The 25,536-nt window shown below is 40.5% G+C and overlaps 1 protein-coding gene and 1 long non-coding RNA gene across 8 annotated transcripts in view; one reads left to right on the top strand and one right to left on the bottom strand.

The window, feature by feature from the left end:
* Positions 1–9,571, bottom strand: part of LOC141567320 (uncharacterized) — a 33,119-nt gene extending 23,548 nt beyond the window's left edge. Inside the window, exons 1-4 of one of the 5 annotated variants that reach the window (XR_012489919.2) lie at positions 9,260–9,571; positions 7,564–7,693; positions 7,096–7,315; positions 5,254–5,470 (exon numbers count right to left, since the gene is read on the bottom strand). This is a non-coding gene — a long non-coding RNA (uncharacterized LOC141567320). Of the gene's footprint in view, positions 1–5,253; positions 5,471–7,095; positions 7,316–7,563; positions 7,699–9,259 lie in introns of all 5 variants that reach the window. The other 4 variants (XR_012489920.2, XR_012489915.2, XR_012489916.2 and 1 more) reach the window with 4 other exon arrangements.
* A 35-nt stretch (positions 9,572–9,606) lies between these two features.
* Positions 9,607–25,536, top strand: part of RNF216 (ring finger protein 216) — a 116,281-nt gene continuing 100,351 nt past the window's right edge. The window contains exons 1-3 of one of the 3 annotated variants that reach the window (XM_019753628.3): positions 9,607–9,757; positions 17,108–17,240; positions 20,151–20,281. In XM_019753628.3, coding sequence (XP_019609187.3) covers positions 17,153–17,240; positions 20,151–20,281 — 219 coding nt within the window. In that variant the 5' untranslated portion in view covers positions 9,607–9,757; positions 17,108–17,152. Of the gene's footprint in view, positions 9,758–9,843; positions 10,909–17,107; positions 17,241–20,150; positions 20,282–25,536 lie in introns of those variants that run through there. The other 2 variants (XM_019753630.3, XM_019753629.3) reach the window with 2 other exon arrangements.

Below are 25,536 nucleotides of genomic sequence, written 5' to 3' on the forward strand. Positions count from 1 at the left end.
CTGACCAATAAAATGCAGTAGAAGTATTGTTCTGAGAATTCCAAACTAAGGCCTTAGGACTGGAAGCTTCTGCTGCTTCTCTCTTTGAATGCTTGCTCTTGGAGTGCTCCATCATGGGATGCAGCTGTTTGTTTTTAAGAATCCCAGCCCACATGGAGACGCCTTAGGGAGAAGAACCAAGGCTCTCTGGTTCAAAGCTCCAGCTGGGCTTCCAGCCATCAGCCAGCGCCAATTGTGAGCCAAGCAAATGAGCCATCTTAAGCATTTCAGCTCAGAGGATACAGCCCCAGGTGACATCCAGAGCAGGACAACTGCCCAGCTGAGCCCAGTCAACCCAAAGAGTCATGATAGATAATAGTTGCAATACTTAAGCAGAAGTCATACTTAATTTTAGTCATGTATAGCTTTTAGTGTCTCAACCATCAATGTCTCATCAGTAACACATTCCTTACCATGCTGACCATCAAATGAAATTGTAAATTTTACCTAGTTGCAATAGGTAGTCTTGAATTTCATATCTAGGAGTTGAGACCATTTTAATGATCTTAGCCCCAGAAATTCTACTTCACTAATGATGAGGACCAAGAAGGTTATGGTAGGGTTGGAGCAAGCCTGACCTGAAGCCCGAATGGAAAAATTCACACAAAGCAGGAAAATGGATCAGATGTTTTCAAGTGGCAAGTGAAAGGAAAATCTACAAGTCAGACAAATGGTTGGGAGGTAAGTCATTGCTTTGCAGTGGAGGCCACCTGATTTAATGGCTAGTAAAAGTTTCACAACTGGCTCTCTGGGGGGGGGGGGGCGAAGAGTTCAGGTGTGTAGCGTCTGTTGCTATCTGTGGTGTGAATGATCCCACCATGGCCTACTTCAACCTACCAATGTGATGTCTCTGAACATAGAGTTGGGAAGAATTATACACAGTGGGCTTCACCTGCTCCAACACACCACTGGCTTGGTGGTTCACTGCAAGATCTAAGAAGACTTCAGGTTTAGCGAGGGCAGACCAGATTTCTGGGGCTAAGAAGCAAGTGGAGATTGGAGAAGTGAAAGCAACAAGCAGGGACTATGTTTTTATGAAGATGTACTGCAAAGGGAGGGTGGGATATAGAATAATAGCTAGAGTGGGGTCCAGAATGGATGAAGTGTGTGTGTGTGTGTGTGTGTGTGTGTGCACGCGCATAGAAGGGAAATAGTTCAAAGTATGAATATGTTGAGGGAAAAACCCAACTAAGGGAAGTTTTGGATATTCAGGAGAGAGAGAGGATAGGTGATACGAAAAGCACCCTATAGAAAAGAGAGGAGATGGAATCCAAAGGGATGGTGGAGTGTCAGTCTCAAATAGAAGGAGAGGCACCTTCTCAAATCACAAGGGTAGGGAGTGATAGTGGCCCATCTAGAAATCGGTAGATGGGTAGGTTTGGAGATGAAAATTTGGGCCGACCTGGTGGCTCAGGTGGTTGGAGCGCCATGCTCCTAACGCCGAGGTCGCTGGTTCGTTTCCCACATGGGCAAGTGAGCTGCGCCCTCTACAGCTAAGCTGGAGCTGGGCTACAGTGAGCAGCTGGAGCTCGGCGTGAGCTGCTGTGGGCCACTGAGCTGCCATGAGTGGCCAGCAGCCATCGTGAGCAGCCGGCAGCTGGGGAGAGCTGCCATGAACTGCTGTGAGCGGAAGACCTGCAACCAACTGCCTCAGCCAGGGGGAGCGCAAGGCTCATAATACCAGCATGGGCCAGGGAGCTGTGTCCTACACAACTAGACTGAGAAACAAAGGCTTGAACCAGAGTGCAGGGAGGTGGGAGTAGGCGGAAGAAGGGAAACAAAAAGAAAAAAAATTTTGAGGGAGTCTATAAAGGATATGCCAACATAGCCTTTCAGTTGATGTGAGTTAGGTAATATGTAATTTTCCTCACGTAATGGAAAATAAGGCCAGATGATGGGCTAGAAAAGATGAGGTGGGAAATGTGAAAGAGAGCTGACCAAGAAAACATAAGGCCTTGCTCAATGACCCTGAGAGTCCTACAGAATGAGAGCCCAAGAGTTGCGGTGGCCTCAGCCCTCACTGTTGGGCACAGTTTCTCTGTAGCCCATGGGAGGAGCAGAGGGGTGCCTCAGGGCTGGATGTGTTCAATAGCAGATGTGCACGTCAGGCAGTGGCAGCCCCATTCCTCCAGAAAGCCTCTGAAGTACTGAACAGTCATGGAGACTGAATCAACACTCTAGAATTGAGGGCCAGCTGCGGATCGGGGTGGGGTATTGAGGATGGAGGGAGAAGTTACTAGGGTCTACCCTAGTGTGTCAGAAACAAAGCCTCGAATAGCAGGAATAATTTAGACTCAAGTGGAATAGGACATTCCAAAATACCTCCTGTCTTACCAGCTGATATGGTATTGCAAGAGACAGCTTTTGCATTTTAAAGAATTTTGCAAGACAGCTGACATCACGTTGGTGGTTGAAATTGGCCACGGTGGGAGAATTTACCCATGGAAGTCACCAAACAATGCAAGTCAATGGAATACTACTCAGCAGTACTAGAGAATAAACTATTGACACACATAAACAACATAGAGGAATCTGAAAAATACATACTGAGAAAAACTTGTACAATGAAAACTACAAAACTGCTGAAAAAAGATATAAACAGGAGAATGAAAACACATTTGTGTTCATGGATTAGAAGACTTAACACTGTTGACATGTCAGTACTATCCAAAGCAATATACAGACTCAATGCAATCCCTATTAAAATCCCAATGATTTTTTTATAGAAATAGAAAAACCCATCCTAAAATTCATATGGAATCTCAAGGGACACCAAATAGCTAAAGCAATCTTGAGAAAGAAAGACAAAGCTTTTCAGGAGGAAAAGCTTCCTGATTTCAAAACTTACTACAAAGCTACATTAACCAAAACAGCATGGTATTGGCATATAGACAGACATGTGGACTAATGGAATAGAATAAGAAGTCCAGAAATAAACCCTTCGATATATGGTCAAATGATTTTTGACAAGAGTGCCAAAACCATTAAATGGGGGGAATGGACAGCCTTTCAACAAATGGTGCAAGGCAAAATGGATTTCCACATGCAAAAAAATGAAGTGGGACCCTTATCTAACTCCATAAACAAAAGCAAACTCAAAATGGATCAAAGACCTAAATGTCAGATCCGAAACTACAAAACTCTTAGAAGAAAACAGAGCAAAAACTTTTATGATGTTGGATATGATTTCTTGGCTATGATACCAAAGGAACAAGCAACAACAACAACAAAAAATTAATTGAACTTCATGAAATTTTTAAAAAATTTGTGTATCAAAAACAATTTTAACAGAATAAAAAAGTAATCCACAGAATGGGAGAAAATGTTTGGAAAGCATATATCTGATAAGGGATTCATATCATAATATATAGAGAATTCCTAAAACTCAACAACAACAAAATACACAACTCCATTCAAAAATGGCCAAAAGATTAAAAAGACATTTTTCCAAAGAAAATATACCAATGGCCAATAAACACATGAAAAGATGCTGAGATCATTAATCATTAGGGAAATGTAAATCAAAAACACAATGAGAGGGGCCGGACCAGGGGCTCAGGCAGTTAGAGCGCCATGTTCCTAACTTCAAAGGCTGCCGGTTCGATTCCCACATGGGCCAGTGGGCTCTCAACCACAAGGTTGCCAGTTCAATTCCTCGAGTTCCACAAGGGATGGTGGGCAGCGCCCCCTGCAAACTAAGATTGAACACAGCACCTTGAGCTGAGCTGCCACTGAGCTCCTGGATGGCTCAGTTGGTTGGAGTGCATCCTCTCAACCACAAGGTTGCCGGTTGGACTCCTGCAAGGGATGGTGGGCTGCGCCCCCTGCAACTAGCAACGGTAACTGGACCTAGAGCTGAGCTGTGCCCTCCACAACTAAGACTGAAAAAGGACAACTTGAAGCTGAACGGCGCCCTCCACAACTATGATTGAAAGGACAACAACTTGACTTGGAAAAAAGTCCTGGAAGTACACACTATTTCCCAATAAAGTCCTGTTCCCCTCCCCCAATAAAATCTTTTTTTAAAAAAAATGAGATGCCAACTCTTATATATCCAGAAAGTAACAAGTATTGGCAAGGATGTGGAGAAATCTCGTGTACAGTCGGTAGTAATGTCAAATGGTAGAAAACAGTATGGAGGTTCCTCAAAAATTAAAAATAGAATTACCATATGATTCAGCAATTCCACTTCTGGGTAGATACCCAAAAGAACTGAAAGCAGCACTGTTCACAATAGCTAAAGCATAAAAGTGACTGAAGTGTCCATCAACAGATGAAAGAATAAGCAAAGTGTGGTCTATCCATTCAATGGAATATTATTCAGCCTTGAAAAGGAAGAAAGGACTGACCTATGTCACAACATGAGTGAACCTAGAGGACATTATGCTGAGTGAAATAAGCCAGTCACAAAAGGATAAACACTGTATGATTCCACTTACATGAGGTCCCTAGAGTAGTCCTATTCATAGAAACAGAAAGTACAATGGTAGGAGCCAGGGGCTGGGGGGAAAGGGGAATGCAGTGTTATTTTTTAATGGGTATAGAATTTCAGTTTTGCAAAATGAAGAGTCACGGAGCTGGATGGTGATGATGACTGCACAACATTATGAATGTATTTTAATATATTTAAAATGGCTAAGATAGCAAACACAAGAGTACATGCTTTATGATATCATTTATCTGAAACTACAGAAAAAAGCAATTTTAATCTAAAATGACAGAACACAGATAAATGGTTGCCTAGCGCCAGGGATGAGGGTGGTGGATAGACTAGGAAGGAGGGCGCACAAGGGGATATTTGGGGGTGATGGAAATTATCTCTATCTTGATTGCGGTGGTGGTTGTATGGGCATGTAAATCTGTCAAAACTCACAGAAATGTACACTTAAATTGGGTGCATTGTATTGCATATAAATTACACTGCAATAACATTGATTTAAAAACAAAAAAAGCAATGGGCCAGAATGGCAGGAAATTACTACTTCTGAAAGCAGACAGTTCAGGAATAATTTTCTCCATGGCCAGACTAGCACCCCTTCATCTAGATAAAGCTGATGGTAATACAGTACGTAAGCTCTTGGAAACAAAATGATGATGCAGAAATTGGGAAAACAGCAGTCTTCTACTGTTACAAATGATTTTGCAGGTCGTAGCCACGTTATACTAATTGTAACCAGAAAATGAAAGAAAGGAAGCAGTGTAGTAATGACTCACAGAGGTGTATGGATTATACCACAGCTCTCTGGAAGGCTCAGGGTGCTCGTGTATGTTTCACACCTTCGGCCATAACGGCACAGAGGTATAGCCGTAGAGATGAGAGATTTCTGTAGAAGGAATTTCCATGCTTCTTCCCAGGAAAACAGCAAAACATCACTTGTTGACACTAGGTTTGTCTGCAGGGCATATCTTTTATCCTTTTTGATTCTTGATGCTGGTTAACATTAAAAGCAAAAAAAAAGAAAGAAAGAAAGAAAGAAAGAAAGAAAGAAAGAAAGAAAGAAAGAAAGAAAGAAAGAAAGAAAGAAAGAAAGAAAGAAAGAAAAGAAGAATTATTGACACAGAACTGCATTTTTCCCTTAAGTTAAAAACATGGAGCGAATATACCTTTACTTCTGACTGATTCTATTTATAAATGATTCCATTCTTCTCTTAAAGAAGCTTATTTTCAGTTATACATTTCACACCTTGATTGGATTAAATTTTCACTTGTAGTTCATTGGTTTGTTTAATTATACATTTAAAAGAATTCAATAACATTGTCTTATTTCATGGAATCTATTTTTATAGTTACTTTCAGCTTATGGAAGTGAGACGTTTTCTATTTACAGTAGTGAAATAAAGTTTTCCTTTAAAATAAATATATTTTAAAGAAAAGTGAATCAGTCTACAGAAAAATATTACTAATGGGCCATAATAAATGGATTTGTGGGGGGACTCCTCAAATATCTGAGGTTTGAGAAAGGCTGTTTCCTTTTCAGCTCTGCTGCTTTGTTGTTCTGTGAGAGGGCAGGTATGGGCTCATTTGTGGCATCTTGATAAGATGGAGCAGAGTCAGCGAATCAAAAACAACAATAATTAACTGAACCTTCCGAAGCATGTGCCCTCAGACTATACCACCCTCTTTCTGTGCCACTATCTGCTGGCCTGCTGGTCATTCCTTCTCATTCATTAAAGATTTTAGGACCTGTTTTATCCCCACCTCCATTTCAGACATCTTTCTTGAGGATTTAATATGCTTTTCAACCATCTATCTGCACCCAGGCCTCTTGGTTTCATGATCCCTTTCCTTCAATGATCTCGACCTCCTCTGTACGTCAGCCACCCACTCTCATAGTCACACCGAGGCTTCATCGTTACCAGCAACTGCACCATTTCCCAAATCTCTATTCAGGCTCCTCTCTGACACCCGCCTATCTCTCCAGCTCCTTTCTTTCCCTGCATCTAAGCAGGAAGCTGGAGAAAGACCCAGAGTCTTACTGCTTGTCCTCACTTGATATTTATGATCACAGAACTCCAGGGCCATCAAGCCTGCTGCATTCTCCTGTCATTTCGCTCCCTACTCTTCACAAACCTCCAAGACCCTCTCCCCGACTTCACTCTCAGCTAATGTCCCTCCTTGTTTCATTGTGACTCAATTCCGTCGTATTGAGTCTCTGAACAGCATTTGGCACCACTGATAACTCCTTTCGTCTTGGAACACTTTCTTTTCTTGGCCTCTGGGACACCACATTCTTCTGGTTTTTCTCCTCCTTCACTGGCCTTTCCTTCTTAGCATCCTCCTCTAGATTCTAAATCTTGAAGTGACCCTGGGTGCCATCCTCAGCTGTCCTCTCTCTTCTATCTGTACCCATTCCGTAGGTATAAGTATAGCCAATCCCATGGCTTTATATATTATCTATATCTTAGTGACTCCCAACTCTAATCACTAGCCTCTGAATTCGCATGTCTTTCTGCAACTACAGACTCATATAGCTACAATCATGTGGCACATGACAATGACTGCATATACGATGGCAGTCCCACAAGACTATAACGGAGCTGAAAAAGTCCTATTACCTAGTGACATCGCAGCCCATGACTTCAAGGGATTTGCCAAGGAGGAGGAGGTTGCAAATATCACCAAGGCTATGGGTGAAATGGCAAGAGTTTCACCTGGGTGTGGATGCGGGTGACATGGAGGAGCTCTTAGAGGCGCTTCCTGAGGAGCTGACTAATGAGCTGTTGGAAATGGAACAGGAACGCATAGCTCTTAAAGAAGAGGCAGGAGAAAAGGAAACTGCAGGAGAAGACAAAGAAGAAGAACCCCTAAGAAAATTCAGAGTGAAGGCTTTGGCAGAAGCTTTTGCTGATCTCAACAAGCTCCTTAAAAGGTTTCAAGACATGGACCCCAGCACAGGAAGGTTTTTATTAATAAAGGGGAATGTTCATGGTACATTCATTACCTGCATACAAGCAAATCTATGACGAAAAAAGAAACGTGAAGCAAACCACCAGGGAGGGACGTATTTCTGAAAAGAGTGACACCTCCTCAAAAAGAAGAAGGTGTCCTCACAGGAGGTGACAGCTCCATATGTGTTACGGCCCCTGAAAACCTTCCAGTGGGACGAGATGGAGGCGGGGACAGTGACACGGATGGCCCTGAGCCTGTGGAGACCTAGGCTAACGTGTGTTTGTGTATTAGTTTTTAACAAAGAAGTTTAGAAACAAAATTTTTTAATAGAAAACAGCTTATAGAATAGGATATAAAGAAAGAAAATATTCTTGTACAGGTGTACAATGTCTTTGTGCTTTAAGCTAAGTTATTGGAAGAGTCAAAAAGCTAAAAAAATACTAAAATGTTTATAAAGTAAAAAAGTTACAGTAGCCTGAGATTAATTTATTACTAAGAAAGAAAACTATTTTTATACATTAAGCGTAGCCTACGTGTACAGTGTTTATAAAGTCTCCGTCGTGTACAGTCATATCCTAGGCCTTCACATTCACTCCCCACTCACTCACTGACTCACCCAGAGCAACTTCCAGTCCTGTAAGCTCATTCATGGTAAGTGCCCTACACAGGGGAACCATTTGTTTTATCTTATATACCACATTTTTACTGTACCTTTTCTATGTTTAGATACGTATATACTTACCATTGTGTCACAATTGCTTACAGTACTCAGTACAGTAACATGCTGTACAGGTGTGTAGCCCAGGAGCAAATAGGCTGTACCACACGCCCAGGTGTGCAGTAGACTTGGCCCATCTAGGTGTGTAAGTGCCCGCTCTGATAGTCACACAACGACATAACTGCCTAAAGACACATTTCTCAGAACATATTCCCCCCCCTTAAGCTATGCATGGCTGTAATTGCCTATTGACATCAGTTGGCAATTTAATATCTTCAAAACATGTTCACTTCTCCTGATGCTAACCAAAATCGGTTCCTCCTGATTTCTCCTCACATTTGTGAATGGAACCACCCAGGTGCACAAGCCAAAACCCTTGTAGTTATCCTTGACTCCTTCCTTTCACGCCACATCCAATCCACCTGCAAATCTCTGTTCTCCTTTAGAAAACAATCCTAATCTGATCACTTCTCACCACCTCCTCCCTGAATATGCTAGTCGACGTCACCATCGCTTAGTAGTTAGACGCCTGCAATGGCTTCCTAACGGGCTTTCCTGCTTCTGATCTTACCTTTTCATAGCCTATTCTCCAAGCTGCCAGCCACCACAGTGATCTTTGCAAAACATAAGCAGATACACTCACAGCCCTCTCCCAATTCTCTAGTAGCTTACCGTCATACTCATAATAAAATCCAAATTCCTTCTTCAGACCTTCAATGATTTGCCCCCTACCACCTCGCCAACTCCCTTCCCTGCTACTCCCCGCCGCTCTCACTGCACAGCAGTGCGTTTTTCTCAGACGCGGCGTATTCCCGTCTCGGGGCGTTTGCCCTCTCTATACCGTGTGCGTGAAGGGTTCGCCCTCAGGGTGGTCACCATAGCTCACCCCCTAACTTCATTCAGGTGCTGCTCAGTGGCCCCTCCTCAGAGGATGCTTTCCCTGACCACACTATTATCCCCCTCACGATCCCTTTCTCTGCTTTATTTTTCCTATATTTTTTTTCTGAACACTGCCTGCCTGAGCCAGTATTTTATTAAGTTGGTTAATCAGTTCACTGGTTACTTATTGACTTGCTAAAACGTAAGCTTCATGAGAACGGCGCCCTCCATACCTGTGTATCCCCAATGCCTGGAACAGTGCTTGGCGCACAGGAAGCCCTCCGAAAAAAATGCGTTGAATGAATGAGTTGCCAAAGGCAACGGGTGCAAATAGGTGCACATCCAGTAGCTTTCCATGGCCACCTGGCCCCCCATGCCCTTTTCAACTCCAGGTGTTTTGGGAGTCTCCGTTGCATGTGTCCTCTCGCCTCAAGGGGGAGTCGAGACTCGGTGGGCGGCGAGCGGCCAACGCCGCCGACGGCGGCCTCTCTGTGGTCTCGCTCCCCAAGCCCCTCCTCCCGAGCCCCCGCGTGCCTCTATGGCTCTTCCTGTCAGTAGTCGGGAGGGGGCGCTGTGCGCAGGCGCGCGGTGACGCCGCGGCGGGGCCGGAAGGAGTGCAGCGGCGGCCTCGGCGGCGGCGACGGAGAGATCGGCGTTCGATCCTGGTGACCAAAAGCTCCTGTGACAGAGGCCGCCGAGCCCGCCCCGCGAGCGGGCGAGTTGAGTGGCGAGTAAGTGTCGGCCGTGGTGCGCGCCGAGCTCTTCGGCAGGCTCTGTGAGGCGAGTGGCGTCTCCGCCCGGTGCCTCCATTAGCCCGGGGGTGGGGGCGGGGGCCTCGGCGTGAGGGGCGACGGGGGCGCGGAGCCCCGGGGTTCGGGCCTGGCCCGACAGCGGCCGGGACACGACTGGTTCTGTGGCCGCGCGGGGCGCCGCCGGGCGCCGGGCGGCCCGAGCAGCTGGGCCGGCGGTGAGGCAGGAGCGACAAAGGCACGGGCGGCCGGCGGACCCTCCGCCGCTCCCGCCACTTCGGGAAGTTTCGCGGGCCGGTTCTTCGGCCAGCTGCGCGAGTGCGAAAGCGCCGAAAGACCGAATTCCCTGGGCGACACCTCGCGGGAGGCGGTGTCCGTGAAGCGGAGCGCGGCCTTGAGCGCAGGGGGCGATGCACTGTGACTTTGAACTCTGGCGCCCCCGGCTCAGGGGGCTGACGGGCCGCGGTCCCCAGCCCTCCCGACGCCGCTCGGGAGTGTCTTCTCCAGAAAGCCGGCGATTCCTGCCCAGCCCCCGTGAGGACAGCCGAGTGTGTCAGCCCTCTGCCGCACGGAGAGTGACATCCTGATATATGTGCCCGCAGCGCCGGGCAGTGACCGAGAGCAGTGTTCCCGCGTGGGATGCGGCGGAACACGGTGTGGAGCGCTTGTCGAAAACTTTGGGCCACTCACTGGTGGAAAGCCGCGCTGAGTGCCGGCGGGGTTCCGGTTATTTCTAGGGCCGCTTCTGCTCTAAAGCAGCCAGGACCCCGGTAAATAACTCGAAGACGTGGAGATAAGTGCCTGCCGCGATAGGGGCTGCCCCAGGCGTTTTTGCGAAAGCGGAGAGAAGACTGACCCGGCTGGGAGGTTTCAGGACAGAACCCAACTTGTACCTTGCCTGCAGGAAGACCGCTAAGAATCGGCCTTGCTTTGTTTTGGGTTTTGTATAAGTCGTTTGTTGTGGCTGGGGGTGGGGAGTGGTTCAATTCGAGGAAATATAGCTGGAGAGCCTAGGGTCACTGTGGACCTCCCTGTAAACCTACACAGAGGCTTTGTATTATTATCCTGAAGGCGATCAGCAGCTAATGAAACAGAAGCCTTGCAGCCTCTGTGGAGAAATCGAATAAAAGAAGGTGAGGTATGAGTCAGGGAGACTGAAAATTTGTGAAATAGAATAGATGGGAGGACCTGTGTTTGCTGTGCGTACTTACTATAGTCTAGGCTGTGTTACGATTTTTACAGACATAACTAATTTCACACCTGACACTGTTATTGTATCTTCATTGTTAATGATAATGGGACAAAACTTGATACTATGTGCCAGCTGTTGTTCTAAGAATTTTCTGTATATTAACTCTTAATCTCATAACGTGGGTTTTTTAAAAAATTATTTTAGAAAGGAAGGAAATGCTTATCTCATCGCAAAGCTTGTAAGAATCAGAGCTGGGACTTGACCTCAGTTTGGTTCCAGTTCCTAATTATCTTGCAAAACCTGTGAATGATAATTTATTCAAAAAGTTCTTCTGGAGTATTTGCTTTGTGCCAGTCAGTGTTCTGTGTCCTGGGGCTATGGGAGTGAATAAGTTGCAGGGTCTCTCCTTCTTGGCATTTGTCTAGCGGAGAAGATGGATATTAAGCACAGCTTCTTAAGTAATTGTAGATTATTATTGTGTTAAGTACTTTGAAGGAGTGAGAGACGTGTGAATGAACACTAGGAACAGTCAGGAAAGGTTTTTCTCTGAGGAAGTGACATTTAAGATGAAGTGAAGGATGATAGAATTCATTTGGTCAGAGAGAGGCAGTGAAGAGTAGTCCAGCCAGAGAAAACAGCGGGAAGTGGAAAGGAGGAGGATGGCCTGTACTGAAAACAGCCATTCTCACTGCAGAATGGTGAATGGGGGGGGCAGGGAAGGGGAGAGGTCTGAGGTCAGACTCAGCTGTGTCAGCCAGGGTCATATGAGTCAGCCTTTTGTAAGCCATGGTAATGATTTGGTTCCTACCTTGATGAGATTTGTGGTTTAAAAAAACAAACTCAGTGCTGTGTGAAAATGTCAGAGGGTAGAACCCATAGGCAGTATTGGGATAGAAGGGGCAGGGTGTCCTAAGTTCACAGAGGATTCAACTATAAAAAAACAATTGAAAACATTGAATTTCCCCCTTGTTCATCAGGATGTGCTCACTTAACTATCCTGGTTCTGAACCCATATTCAGTTGGCAATTAAGGAAAAATCTTGATGTTATATGTTAAACTCTTTAGCCCACCCACTGAAGATTGTGAAGTTAATTTTTGGTTTAAAACCTTTCCTATTATAGGACACTGGTAACAGGCTATTTAGAGCTCTTTTAAACTCTGCTTAAACTCTAGATTAATTGTTTGCATAATTATATCTGTGATTATGGATGCTATTTTGCCTTAGTTCTTTCATTTTTGTCTATATTAAAATTAACACGCATTGCATTTTCTTATTCTGAACTCATCACCTGCCTTGTTCTTTCTTAATAGTTATCACCATCCTCCAGTCACCTGATCTCAGCATCTAGGTTACCTTTGACTCCTTTCTTTCTCTTGTCCTGATGGCCAATTACATAAAAAATTCCATTGAATCTAATTCTGTGGTCAGTATCTTGGATCTTTTTCCTCCCTCTACTTACTGTTACCTCTATTTCAGACTTCACTAGCTCTTGGTTCCTGGGTTTCCTGCCACCACATGTCTTCTACAGTCACTTATACATTGCAGTTAGGTTGATGGTCTTAATGCACAACTCTGCATTGCTTCCCAACGGGTAAATTTTGAGCTCTTCAGTTATCTATTGATGCATAGCAAACCACCCCCAAACTTAGTGACTTAATACAACAGTTTTATTTGTTGACAATTTTGTGAATCAGGAGATTGGGAAGGACTCACCTGGGCCTTTTTTTTGTGTTGGTTTTTTTTTTTTTTCCTGGTCCACATGCTGTCAGCCGAGGTGGCTGGGGCTGGAGGATCCACTTCCAAAATGTGTCTTTACTGGAAGGCTGGGCTCACGACTGTCCTTGCCCTCTCCATGTAGTGCCAGGGCTTTCCATGGGGTCTCTCCAGCAGGGTAGTCCCACTTCCTACATGGTGCCTCTGGGTGCCAGGTGGAAGCTGCTGTTCTCTTAAAGGCTAAGCCTGGAACTGGTACAACATTTAGTACGGCTATCTCCTCTAAGCAGTCCCTGACTACCTGTCCTCCCCCAACTGGAATAGTCTCTTTTGGGGGGAGGGTTTATAATTATTTTACTGATTTCTTCAGTTTTTTTAATTTTTCAATTACTGTTGACATTCAATATTATATTTGTTTCAGGTGTACAACATAGTGATTGCACATTTATATAACTTAAGAAGTGATCCCCACCATAAGTCTAGTACCCACCTGACACCATACAGTTACTAAAATATTATTGACTATGTTCCCTATGTTGTACTTTCCCCGTGATGGAATAGTCTCTTTATTGCACTCATGACTTTATACCTTGTAGTATACTTAATTGTATGCATATTTTCTCTCATTGACGGGACTCTCAAGTTCTTTGAGGAACATCCATGTTGGATTTTCTTTGTTTTTATTCACCATGATGCACAACACATTATTTACACCACATGGCAAGCCCACAATAAGTATTTGCTGAATTCTTTTAATCTATTTTAATTTTAAGGGTTAATGTAACTAATACCAATTTAATAGAGAAAAATCAGAAAATAGAAGGAAGCAAAAAATATAAACTACCTTAAACTTATTACTTAGAAACAGCCATTATTAACTTTTTGTTGTGTTGTCTTAATAGTGATTAAATATTAGTACAGGCTTACCAAGAATGGATATCCATATATTGGTTAAGATGAGAAGCTAGTATTTCAATGAAAAGCAAAAATCATTTATAGATACTTAAAAAATATGCTAGCATGAGGCATTATTGGGGACTGGTATGATGGACACGTCAGCTTCTCCCAGCCTGTGCTTGGTTCTGCTTTGCCCACCTTTCCCTGCAATGTTTAAAGAGATTAACTCACTCAATTTGAAATATCTTTTATTACCCCAAAATCAGTGTTTGCAGAAGTGACAGGTGTGTTTAGGAAGGTTAGTCCAGAAAGCAGGAACACTATAAAAGCCCAGGACCATACAATGTTGTATTAGGAGCATGTGGAAGGAAAAATGGAGAAGCAACAAGAATAGAAGAATGAGAAAGAAATGATTTGTTAGAGAAAGACCCAACATTTGTCTCTGGTCCTGAGGAAGCAAAGATGCAATTTTGAAAGCCAGAAAATTACATGAGAGAACCATGGGTGATTCCCATTCTTTCTGATTTCCTTTGTTTACAAATTTTCTATAATGGGCCATACTTTTTGACTGAAGAAAATCCTGATGACTTGACTGTTGTCACTTCTCTGACTGGTGATACATGGCTGTGATTCACAGCTCTAGTCTCTGACAGAAACATGTTTTTGGAGCCACTCATTTATTCATCAGCGGTACAAGACACTGGAAAGACAACTATGAGTAAGACATAATCAAGGGCATATGGAGAGAACAAAATGTGAACTTCTCGTATTGATTCATCCATATAAGGAAGAAAAGGAGATTTTTAAAAAAGTTCGTAGGACAATTGTAGGAGGTGAAAGAACATAGAACTGTCATCTACTTGTCTTAAATTTTTACACTGTAGTACTACAGAAGATTCTCCACTGGTATGAAGTGATGAAATATGTGCTAATTTTTGGCTCTATTTTGGAAGCATTAACTGATACTTGACTATAGAGTATAATCATAAATGTACATACAATTTTTATAATAAAGGCAAGAGGTAAGAACTGAAATATTCTTTCTTGGGTGGCATTTCCTATTTCTGGACTCCACTTTTGTTTATTTTTTTTAGTTGTCTGATCAAGAAACAAAAAGACATACATAGTTTCTTGCTACTTCCAGAAAGAAAATGAAGTTTCTTTCATAGAAGGAAGGGTTTACTGTGAATAGTTATAATACTAGTGAAAAGTAACTTGGAAGAGGAACATAAACACCTGCCCACTCCAGTTTGGCTGTGTTATCAACTCTTGTTGTTAGTAAACACTGCATCTGTTGTGTAGTTGTGAAAACAGAGCTCTTCTTTTCATGGTATTTATCATATATAAGATGCTTTCTCATAATTTATTCTTCACAGCTTTACAAGATAAGAATAGCTATTTCCATTTCACAGATGGTAATTGTCATAATGTGACACTTGCTATGTTCCAGGCACTATGCTAAACACTTTATTAAAGTCAATTAAATTTTAAAACAACCATGTTCTCATTTTACAAATGCAGGAACTAGGCCCGAGAGATCCTGCAATTTACAAAATAACTGATTCACTAAATGGTGAAAGCAAGATTTATACTTAAGCATTCTGATCTGAAGCCCAGATCAGAGGACTGACTGTTGGAGTTGAGTGACCTTTACAGAGAAACTAGTGAGGAGTAAAAATTCCGTTAATAGGCTGCTTTTCTCACTACAGCTTAGGGCCACTGTATGTGCCACCATGAGGAATCTTGCTTTTAAAGCACCGGTAGTAATCTGCTTAACTACAAGCTTGACATTCTAAGTAAATTAGATGTAAAATAGATCACATTTCCATTTGATTTCCAGTGTAAAATTGAAAGAAACTACTTATGGTAAAAGAAGTAAGACACTTGACTATTGGAATTAAGTGTTCAAAGTAGTTTTTAAAAATTGTATTTGAAGAAAAAGTAAAGTACTTGAGTAGATGCAGTACCAGATCATATTTGGCACCAGATCTCTTTCCTTAGGTTTGGATTTGCAGTTTTTTAAAATTGAGATACCTTTGTCCAGTCATAGATCTAGAAAGTTCTCTTGTAAAACTACATAGTCTTGATTGACAACTTTGTATTCTCTAAGTTGGAAAAATGCTGATATTATTTGACTATTACCTCTTTGAAAGCATTTAATGAGAAGCTGGAGTCGGGGGCCTACCTCCTCTAAAGCACATGGTTTCGCCCAGGAAGGCAAAGAAAATTGAGATATTCGTAGAGAAGAAGAAAAACGTTGAGGGAGAAGGTTACGGATAGGATCATGGAACTAAAGAGTCCCCATAGTGGTAATAATTGTATCCCGTTGGTTCTTATTTATTGATTTTCATCTAATTTTTATCAAAGTGAAGCAAGAAAATCAAACTGCAGACTTAATTAAAAGCAATAATTCTTTCTTCCTGATCCACAACTACTGTTTCACAAAAGTAACCACTTCCCCCATCCCCACCTTATAATGGATTTATTTCCCTTAATTTTTCCATTGTGAAATACAACATGCACAAAGGTGTTTCGCCCAAACAACTAAGTTTAGTCCCATGCCTAAACTATCTAAATGGAATCATTCAGTGTATTTTTCATGTCTGGATTCCTTCAGTCAACCATTATGTTTTAATATCCATCTATGTTGTGTGTGACTAATAGCTTCATTTTTTTTTTTTTTTTTTTTTTTTTGCTGTATAGGTTTTAATTGTATGAATATACCACAGTGTATGTCCATTTCATCATTGATGTGAGTCCCTTTAGATTTGGGGCTCTTGGAAATAATGTTCTGAACATTCTTATGCATAGACCTGTTACATATAAGCATACATTTCTATTCTAGCAGTGGATTGTTGGATTTTTAGGGGTTATATATCTTCCACTATAACTGCTAAAGCACCAAGCTTTTTTTGCACAGTTGTGGTGCCAATTTATACTGTCACCAACAGTTCACGAGGGTTCCCTTTTTTCTACGTCCTCACCAATACTTGTTACTTGTTGACTTTATGATACTAGGCATTCTCAGGTGTGAGATGATATCTCATTGTCATTTTGATTTGCATTTCCCTAATGAATTGTGATGTTGAGCATCTTTTCATGTACTCGTTGGCTATTTGAATGTCTTAGAAAAAAGTATTTGAGTCCTTTGCCCATTTTTAAGTTGGATTATGTGTATTTTTGGTATTGAGTTGGATGAGTTCTTTATGTATTTTGGATTTTAACCCCTTATCAGATACATGATTTGTAAATATTTCCTCAATTCCATAGGTTGCCGTATCGAGTTTTTAAGTGTATTTTTTTATATGTCCCATCTGTTCTTTGATTCTTTATTTCTCTTTTATATGTTCTTTTGCATTAATTAGTTATTTTTCTATTTTTCCGGGTTTTTTTTTCTCTTCTATTAGCTTTTTAGCTTTCTTTTTAGCAATGTTTTCACCATAAGTTTAGAATGCTACCTTGACCAGATATGTGGGAAGGGTTTTGATACTCCCTCATTCTTAATGGGGTTTTTTTTCTTCTTTTTTAGACCCTTTGGAACAGTTGATGACCATGTTTAGGTGTTAGCAAGCACATGTGTGTATGTCTGCATTTGAACATGGCCGAGGGAAATAACAACGAGGAGGTGATTCACTTCAACTTTCACTGCCACCAGAGACAAGGTAAGGGTTTTTTCTCACTTTCCACCTTTTATTGTTGCTTTTTCTCTAAGACTACAGTTACTGTTTTGAAATGAACCTGTTTTGTACCATGTGGAACCCAGAGACACTTCATTTTTAGACCTCAGAACGTCAGGTGTACATAGACTCATCAGACTAGAATTTTGTGTCACATGGTGATACTGGCCGACATGAATGATGTTGAACAATTTTCCATCATATGAAATACAGTTTGGGGAATGTAATCAGCAGTGTTGTAAAGATTATGTAAGGTGCCAGATGGGCACTGGACTTAGGGAGATCACGTCGTAGACTGTGTAGATGCTGGACCAATGTGCTGTACACCTGAAGCTGAAGTAGAATAATATTGTACATGAACTATAACTAAATATATATATATGAGTATGTATGTAGTCACGGGATGTGGAGTATAGCAGAAGGAAGATAGTCAGTGGTATCGTAACAGCTATATAAGATGTCAGAGGGGTAGAAGCTTGGGGGAGAAGGGTTATCACTTTGTGAGGGGTGTAAATGTCTAACTATTAATATTACGTTGCTTTGTATACCTGAAACTAATAAAAAAAGAATTTTCCATCATAAGTAGATTACTAAGCTATTAATTAGCAGGCTAAAGTGAGCTGTGAATGTGCAGTCACGGGATCTTAAAAGGTGGAAGTATGAGAACAGTGGCATTTCTCTGTTTTTGAAGGAGTGGTGACTGTAAAGGAATACTCCTCCGGGCCTGTGTGATTCCAAAATGCTAAGAGTGGTACTTAAGCATTTTCGGTCTTCATACAATGGAAGCTTAATTTCTTTTTTGCCAGAAGATTTTAGTTTAGCCTTACAGGGAATTTTAGGATGTGTATTCTTTCATTTTTCAATGTTGTAAATTTGGGGAAATTCATTGATTCTTAAAGGGAAGGGATCCTGCATTTCTGTAACTTCTTTCCAAAATGGATATGAAATTTCCTGTGAAATCCTAATTCACATTTACACATTGGCTAAAAAGAAAAATTTCATTCCGATGAGTAGGAAAAGATCATTTTTTGCAAGTACAAATTACATGGAAGAAGAGGTTGTACCAGTTTTTTCGTTATTTTCCCAGTGATAATATTTTGTGCTTATGAAGATAATTTTTTTTCAACAGAGGGTAAATTAGGTAGATTTGGCTTTTGGAAAAAATGAGCACATTTTATTAAGCAAATAAATTGAGAAAAATAAATTTGCTTAAAACTGTGCAAATTATGAGCACTATAAAAGAAATACTGATTTTTTTTAGGATTTTATTAATAGTGTGTTTTAACTTGGTAGTTACCAAAGTTATTGTACCTAATGTATTTATCAAAATTGACCCTTTTTTGAACCACAAAACAAGTTTCAAGTTTCAGAGGATTGAAATCATACAGTATTGTATAACCACATTGAAATTAAGCCATAACTCAATTAAGAAAATCCCTATATGTGTGGAGTACATTTCAGAATAACCCGTGTTTCAAAGAATCATCACAATGAAAATTGGAAAATATTTTGAATTGCATGATAATGAAAATACAGCCTGTTAGAGCTTAATGAGATGCATCTAATGTCATGTTTTAAAGGAAACAAATATGCATGAGAAGACCAAAACTGTCAAAACTAAAATACGTTTATTGGATAAGAAGTAAAGCTGGGAACTTAATAATCTAAACCAGGGCTCAGCAAAGTGAAAAGGCCAGATTGTCACTATTTTAGCCTTGCAGTTCCAATACAGATTGGAACTAATCACCTATGCCATTGTAGCATGAAAGTAGCTATAGATAAATATATAAATGAAAACGTATCTGTGTTCCTGGAATGACAAAGTAACAGGTACTATTATACACTGCTGGTGGGAGTGTAAATTGGCACAAACAATTTGGCAACTTGTTTGGTACTGTCTACTAAAATTAAACATATGTTTTCTCTCTGACTCAGCACTTCCACTCCTAGAAGGTACCCAACAGAAATGAGAGACATGTACCAAGAGACATGTACAAGAATGTTCATGACAGCGTTATCCAATATAGCCAACACTAGAACCAATCCAAATGTCCATCAACAGAAGAAAACTTTTATGATAGAGTCATGTAATGGTGTTATGTCCAGCAAAGAGAACTACTGTGACATGCAACAGTATAAATACACCTCAAACATCATATTTGCAAGAAAGCCAGAAACAAGAGAATGTATACTCAAAAAACAAGCAAAACTAATCTACAAAGTTAAGAGACTACTTACTAATGTGCTAGAAATGTTATATTTACTGATTTAGGGATCGTGGTCACATAGGTATGGACCTTTTGTATTAATACATGGAGTTATATATACATTTGAGTCATAGACTTTGCTCTGTTATACTTTAATTTTTTAAAGTATATTTTTAGAAGCTAATGTGTTCATATATGGTGTGTTGGGGAGTGTCTTGTCAACCATTGGGCTTCACTGTAAGGTGATAGATTTCAAACTGATTTTTTCATTGGGTCCCAGAGGTGGTTTTCTATAAGTGTCCTTTTCTTGGGCTCATTCATTCAGAGAGGAAGCTGCAATTTCCTGCATATAGAATCTAGGACAGTCTGCCAGCATTCAGGGAATCAAGCAGCAGAAGGAAGCGGGGTCTTATTCATTATGCTGTTTCAATCGTACCCCTTTCCTCTTTGGACCCCATGCCTGGTGTCTAGTGCCTCTCTGCCTCAGAATCTCGTTAGAATGGACCTCCACAATGCTGGTCTTCTGGAATGGCCAAGTGAGGACATTGGGAAATTGAGAAGATAAGTTAATTTAATAGTAGCCGTGAACTTGGCTTTAGGTTTGACCCTTTGTGTGCCAAAGCTAAATTAAAGGACTGAATGTGATTATGCTCACCTCCTTGTAACAGTGTTCTCTGCCTGCTTTTAGACTGGATCAATCTCAGAGATGGACCCATCACCATATCTGATGACTCAGATGAGGAAGGGGTTCCTATGCTGGTCACCCCAGCTCCTCACCCACATGATGAAGACCTGGATGATGATGTCATCCTGACGGAAGTGAGTTTTCTTAAATTTACCATGATGAGGCGTTCTTGCAAGTTAGTGATCTGATTGCTTCAGCCACTCAGTATTGGGTATTGGGGCCTTGTTGTGGAACAGCTGAGAGCACTGCTGGTGCTGCACTCAGAGCACGCTTCTTTGTACTTGTTCTGTTTCTGAGAACAGCCCCTTTACACCCTGCCTGATGTCCCCTTAGCTTCAGAAGCCATATATTTTGGTCTGTTTTCTGGACTTGACTTCTCTATACTATTGCTCTGTCTGACTATTCATGTACTAGTCCACATTATTGTAATTACTACAACCTTATAATTGTATCTTAATATCAGGTAGTGCTCATCTTCCCTCATTACTCTACGTTTTTCAGAATCCTGGATATTTTTCTGCTTAGATTTTTACATAAGTTTTGAGATCAGCTTTTCTATAATAATTCTGATAGATAAATAGATAGATGACAAATTTTATGGTTATACTTGTAGAACAGTTTTTATAATATTGACCTTCTCTAACTAAGAATAAGTTTTGTTAATTTAAAAATCTGTTGGTTTTTATAATATATTTCATACTCAATCACCTTATTTTTATTGTCTATGGTCATTTTTTCAGTTGACCCTGATAATTTCTCAAGGGATGGTATCTGATCTATCTGCGGGTGATAACTTACACTTTTTTCCTTTCCAGTTTTTATGCCTACTCTTTCTTTTGTCTAATTATACTAAATGATAACTCCTCAAAAAAATTTTTAAGTAATAGTAGTAATGGGAATAAGAAAAACAGCCACTGACATAAATGAGAATACTTTATTATTTCTTCACTAAGTGTGGTGGTGACTTTTTGCTCGAGATAACATTTTTAAAAACAATGTTAAGTAAGTAGTCTTCTACTTAATTTCAGATTTTTATTAGTGAATATAGAATTCTGTCACATTCAATTTCAGCATCTATGGAGATTATCATATGATTTTTCTTCTTTGATTTGTTAATGTGGTAGATTATTCTTTCTCTGGATAGACTCCACTTGGTAATGGTATTATAATGTAATGGTAATGTGCTGGCAGTTGCCATTTGCTAAGATTCTGTTTAGGGTTTTCTCCATAGATCTCATGAGTGAGATTGGCCCATAGGTGTATCTGTGTGCTTTGGCATCCTTGACAGATTTGTTTTTATAAACATGATTCTGACTTTATGAAAAGAGTTGAGTTTTCTTTTTCTGTGCTCTGATATACTTTAAGTAACATTGGTGTTAACTGTTCTTAAAGATTTGATAGAATTTACTCTGAAGGTGTCATCTGTGCTGTTGCTTTTCATGGAGGACAGTTCTTAAAAACTGTCTCAGCTTCCTCTGAGGTAATTGACATGTTTAGATCATCTGTTGCTTTCAGTATCAATTTTATTCACTCATTTTTTTCCTCAAAAATCACTTCTTCAAGACTTTTTAATGTATTTAATAGAATTAAACAACATAGCTTGCTGTTCTTTCTACTTTCTTTGAATCTATGGTGCCTCCGTTTTCTTTTTCTATTTTGTGTACTTTGTGTTTTTATCCCTTTTTTTCTTGATCCCTTCTTTTCCTTCCTCTACAAAAGAAACAGCTCTGAGATTTATTTCATAATGTTTCCTTTGTTTTCTTATTCATTTTTCTTTTGTCTTTATTCTTTCCCTCTTTAGCGTATTTAACATACTTCTTTAGCATTTATTTTATGATCCTTTTACTAACTTCTTGAGGTATTGATTCTTTATTCATTCTTTTACGTTATTCTAGTTATCGCTATGTAATATATCACCTCAAAACTTAATTAAAACAACTGCAGTCGTTTTACTGTCTCGTGGTTTCTGTGGATCAGGAATTGGAGAAGTGTTCAGCTGGGTCATTCTGGCTTGGAATCTCTCACGTGGCTTTTTTTTGCCTCCCTTCTTCCACCCCTGCCCTCCCCACCCCCACACCCCCTTCAAGCCACTGTTTCTCAGTCTAGTTGTGTAGGACACAGCTCCCTGGCCCATGCGGGTCTTATGAGCCTTGTGCTCCCCTGGCTGAGGCAGTCGGTCATCAGTCGTCAGTCGCCGCTCACAGCGGCTCACGGCAACTCTTGACAGGTGCTGGCCGCTCACACTGGCTGTGGGTCACTGGCCGCTCCTGGCAGCGCACGGTAGCCCACAGCAGCCCACGCCGACCACTGGCTGCTCACGGCAGCCCAGCTCCACGGAGAGCCGTTGTTCACAATCTTAGCTATAGAGGGCGCAGCTCATTGGTCCATGTGGGAATCGAACCGGCTACCTCAGCATTAGGGGCACAGCACTCCAACCACCTGAGCCACCAGTCTGGCCCTCTCACGTTGTTATTGTCAGAGGTGTGGGAGCTGGGACAGTGTTAGACTAGAGGCTGGCAGGCATTGCTCTCTTCAAGGCTTCTACATGGGATCTCTCTTTACCTTTTTAAAACAACTTTATTAAGATGAAATTCACATACCATACAATTTATTCATTTAAAGTGTATAGTTCAATGGTTTTTAGTGTATCCACAGAGTTCTGCAACCATCAACACAATTTTAGAACATTTTCACTACCCCCAAAAAAACCCTGTGCCCATTAAGCAGTGACTCCCCATTTCCCCCATCTCCCCCCCACTAATCTTTCTCTATCTCTAGATTTGCCTGTTACGCATATTTCATATAAATAGAATCATACAGTATGTGATCTTTTCTAACTGGCTTAGCATTTTCAAGGTTCATTCATGTGGTACATGTATCATCAGTACTTCATTCCTTTTTTAAAACAGCCTCATTGGAATATAATTTACATACCATACAATTCGTCCATTTAAAGCATGCAATTCAGTGACCTTTAGTATCTAAACAGAGTTGTGCATCCATCACCACGGTCAGTTTCAGATCATTTTTATTACCCCCAGAAGAAGCCCTGTTCCCCTTAGCTGTCATCCCCCAAGCCCCCATCCTACCCAGTCCAAAGAACCATTAATCTATCTTTCGTCTCTATAGATTAACCTGGACATTTCATATAGATGAAATCATACAATATGTGGTCCTTTGCAGCTGATTTCTCTCATTGAGCATGATGTTTGCAGGGTTCATTTGTGGTGTAGTATGAATCAGTACTTCATTCTTTTATTCCATTGTATGGATATACCACATGTTTATCCATTCATCAGTTGATGGACATTTGGGTTGCTTCTCTCTTTTTTTTTTTTTTTTTTGGTATTATGAATAATGAATAATGCTGCTGTGAACATGTGTGTAGAAGTTTTTGTGCAGACATATGTTTTCATTTCTCTTGGGTTGTGTCTCCGTCCGCTTGGGCTGCTCTAACAAAATACCACAGTTTGGGTAGCATGTAAACAACAGAAATGTATTGTTCACTCTCTGGAGGCTGGGAAGTCCAAGATCAATGCACCAGCATAGTCGTGTTCTGGTGGAGGCCCTCTTCCTGGTTCATAGCTGGTGCCTTCTCGCTGTGTCCTCACATTGGTGGAAGGGGCTAGGGATCTCTCTGGAGCCTCTAAACTCACTAATCCCATTCATGAGGGTTCCACTCTCATGACTTAAGCACCTCCCAAAAGTTCCGCTTATAAATACCATCACCTTTGGGGTTTAGAATTTTAACATTAATTTGTTGGGGGAGCTGGGAAGGATGTAGACATTCAGACCATAGTAGGTATGTATCTAGGAATACAGACCATAGTAGGTATGTATCTAGCTGCACCATTTTACATTCCTACCTGCAGTGTACGTGGGTTCCAATTTCTCCAAATTCTCGCCAACGATTTTTTTTTTTTTTTTTTTTTTACTACAGCCATCCTTGTGGATGTGAAGTGGTATGTCATTACAGTTTTCATTTGTATTTCCCTATGGCTAGTGATGTTGAACAACTCTTTTGATGTTTATTGGCCATTTGTATATCTTCTTTAGAGAAATGACTACGTAGATCCTCTGCCCATTTTTAAAGTATGTTGTCTTTTTATTATTGAATCTTTATACTTCCTGGGTACTACTTCCTTATCAGATATCCGATTTGTGAACATTTTCTCTCATTCTGTGAATTGTCTTTCACTTTTTTGATAGTGTCCTTTGAAGTACAAAAGTTTTAAACATTGATGAAATTCAGTTTATCTATTTTTTCCTTCGTCATTTGTTTTTGGTGTCATGTCTAATACATGTGATCTATTTCAAGGGTTGGTTCAGGCTTCCTCACATCGTAGAGGCCTTAGCACTAATATAAATTAGTGCTTTAAACTTCTGGGATAATGCGAAGACTTTAGAACACTTTATATATTTACCTCCCAATTTAAATACTGTTTTTTATACAGATTTTAATTCTGTATACATTTTTTAAAACCCTCAACATGTTTTTTGTTTTATACAGTCAATATTCACTTTGCCTTCTCTAAATCTTTATCTTTTTTGTTGCTCTTCATTTCTTTCTGCATCTATGGCCTTAAAGCTAAGATTATTTTTCTTCTGCCCAAAAGAACTTTTAAGATTTCCTTTACAATAAATCTAATATTTTCTTGAGTATGAAATCTGTGGCAGTTATATTTTCTTTTAACAGTAGGAAGAGACTGTTCCAGTGTTTTCTGGTTTCCATTTTTCTGTTGAAAAGTCAATCAATCTTATTTTGTCTTTTGAAGACAATATATACTGAGGCTTTTAAGAATTTATCTTTTTTTACTTGATTTCTGCAGTCTACCTGTGTTATACCTACATTTCTATTGTTTGGGTTTTTTTTTTATTTAGCCTCTTAGATCTTCAAAACTGAAATCAAGTCACTGTCCTTGAATATTTGTATTTTTCTTCAAATATTGCTTACCTCTTTCCTCTTCTAGAACTCCAGTTACATAGTTGGTAAAACCTTTTCACTGTGTTGTCTTCTGTTAATCTAATTTTTAATCATTTTATATCTATGCCTTATTTTGTCTATTTTCTTCTAACCCATATTCCCATTCACTTATTTTTCTCTTCAGTTTTGTTTATTTAAAATGCTATATACCCATCCATTGATTCCTAATCTCAGTTAGTGTATTTTTCCATTCTGGAATTTCCCTTTGATTGTTTCTTTGTTTCTAACAAGTGCTAGTTCTCTGCTGAAATTCTCAGTCTAGTCTTTTATTCCTTAAACATGCTAAGCATGTTATTTTAGAATCTGAGTCTGATAACTTCACTGTCTGAAACCTCTGTAGGTTTGTTTTCTCTTGTCACTTCTCTTGGTTTGGTTTTCTGTTATGTTGCATCAACTTCTTGTATG

This window comes from Rhinolophus sinicus, chromosome 5, assembly GCF_057876585.1.
Source record: "Rhinolophus sinicus isolate RSI-liver-muscle chromosome 5, RSI-T2T, whole genome shotgun sequence".
NCBI classification, from domain to species: Eukaryota; Metazoa; Chordata; class Mammalia; order Chiroptera; family Rhinolophidae; genus Rhinolophus; species Rhinolophus sinicus.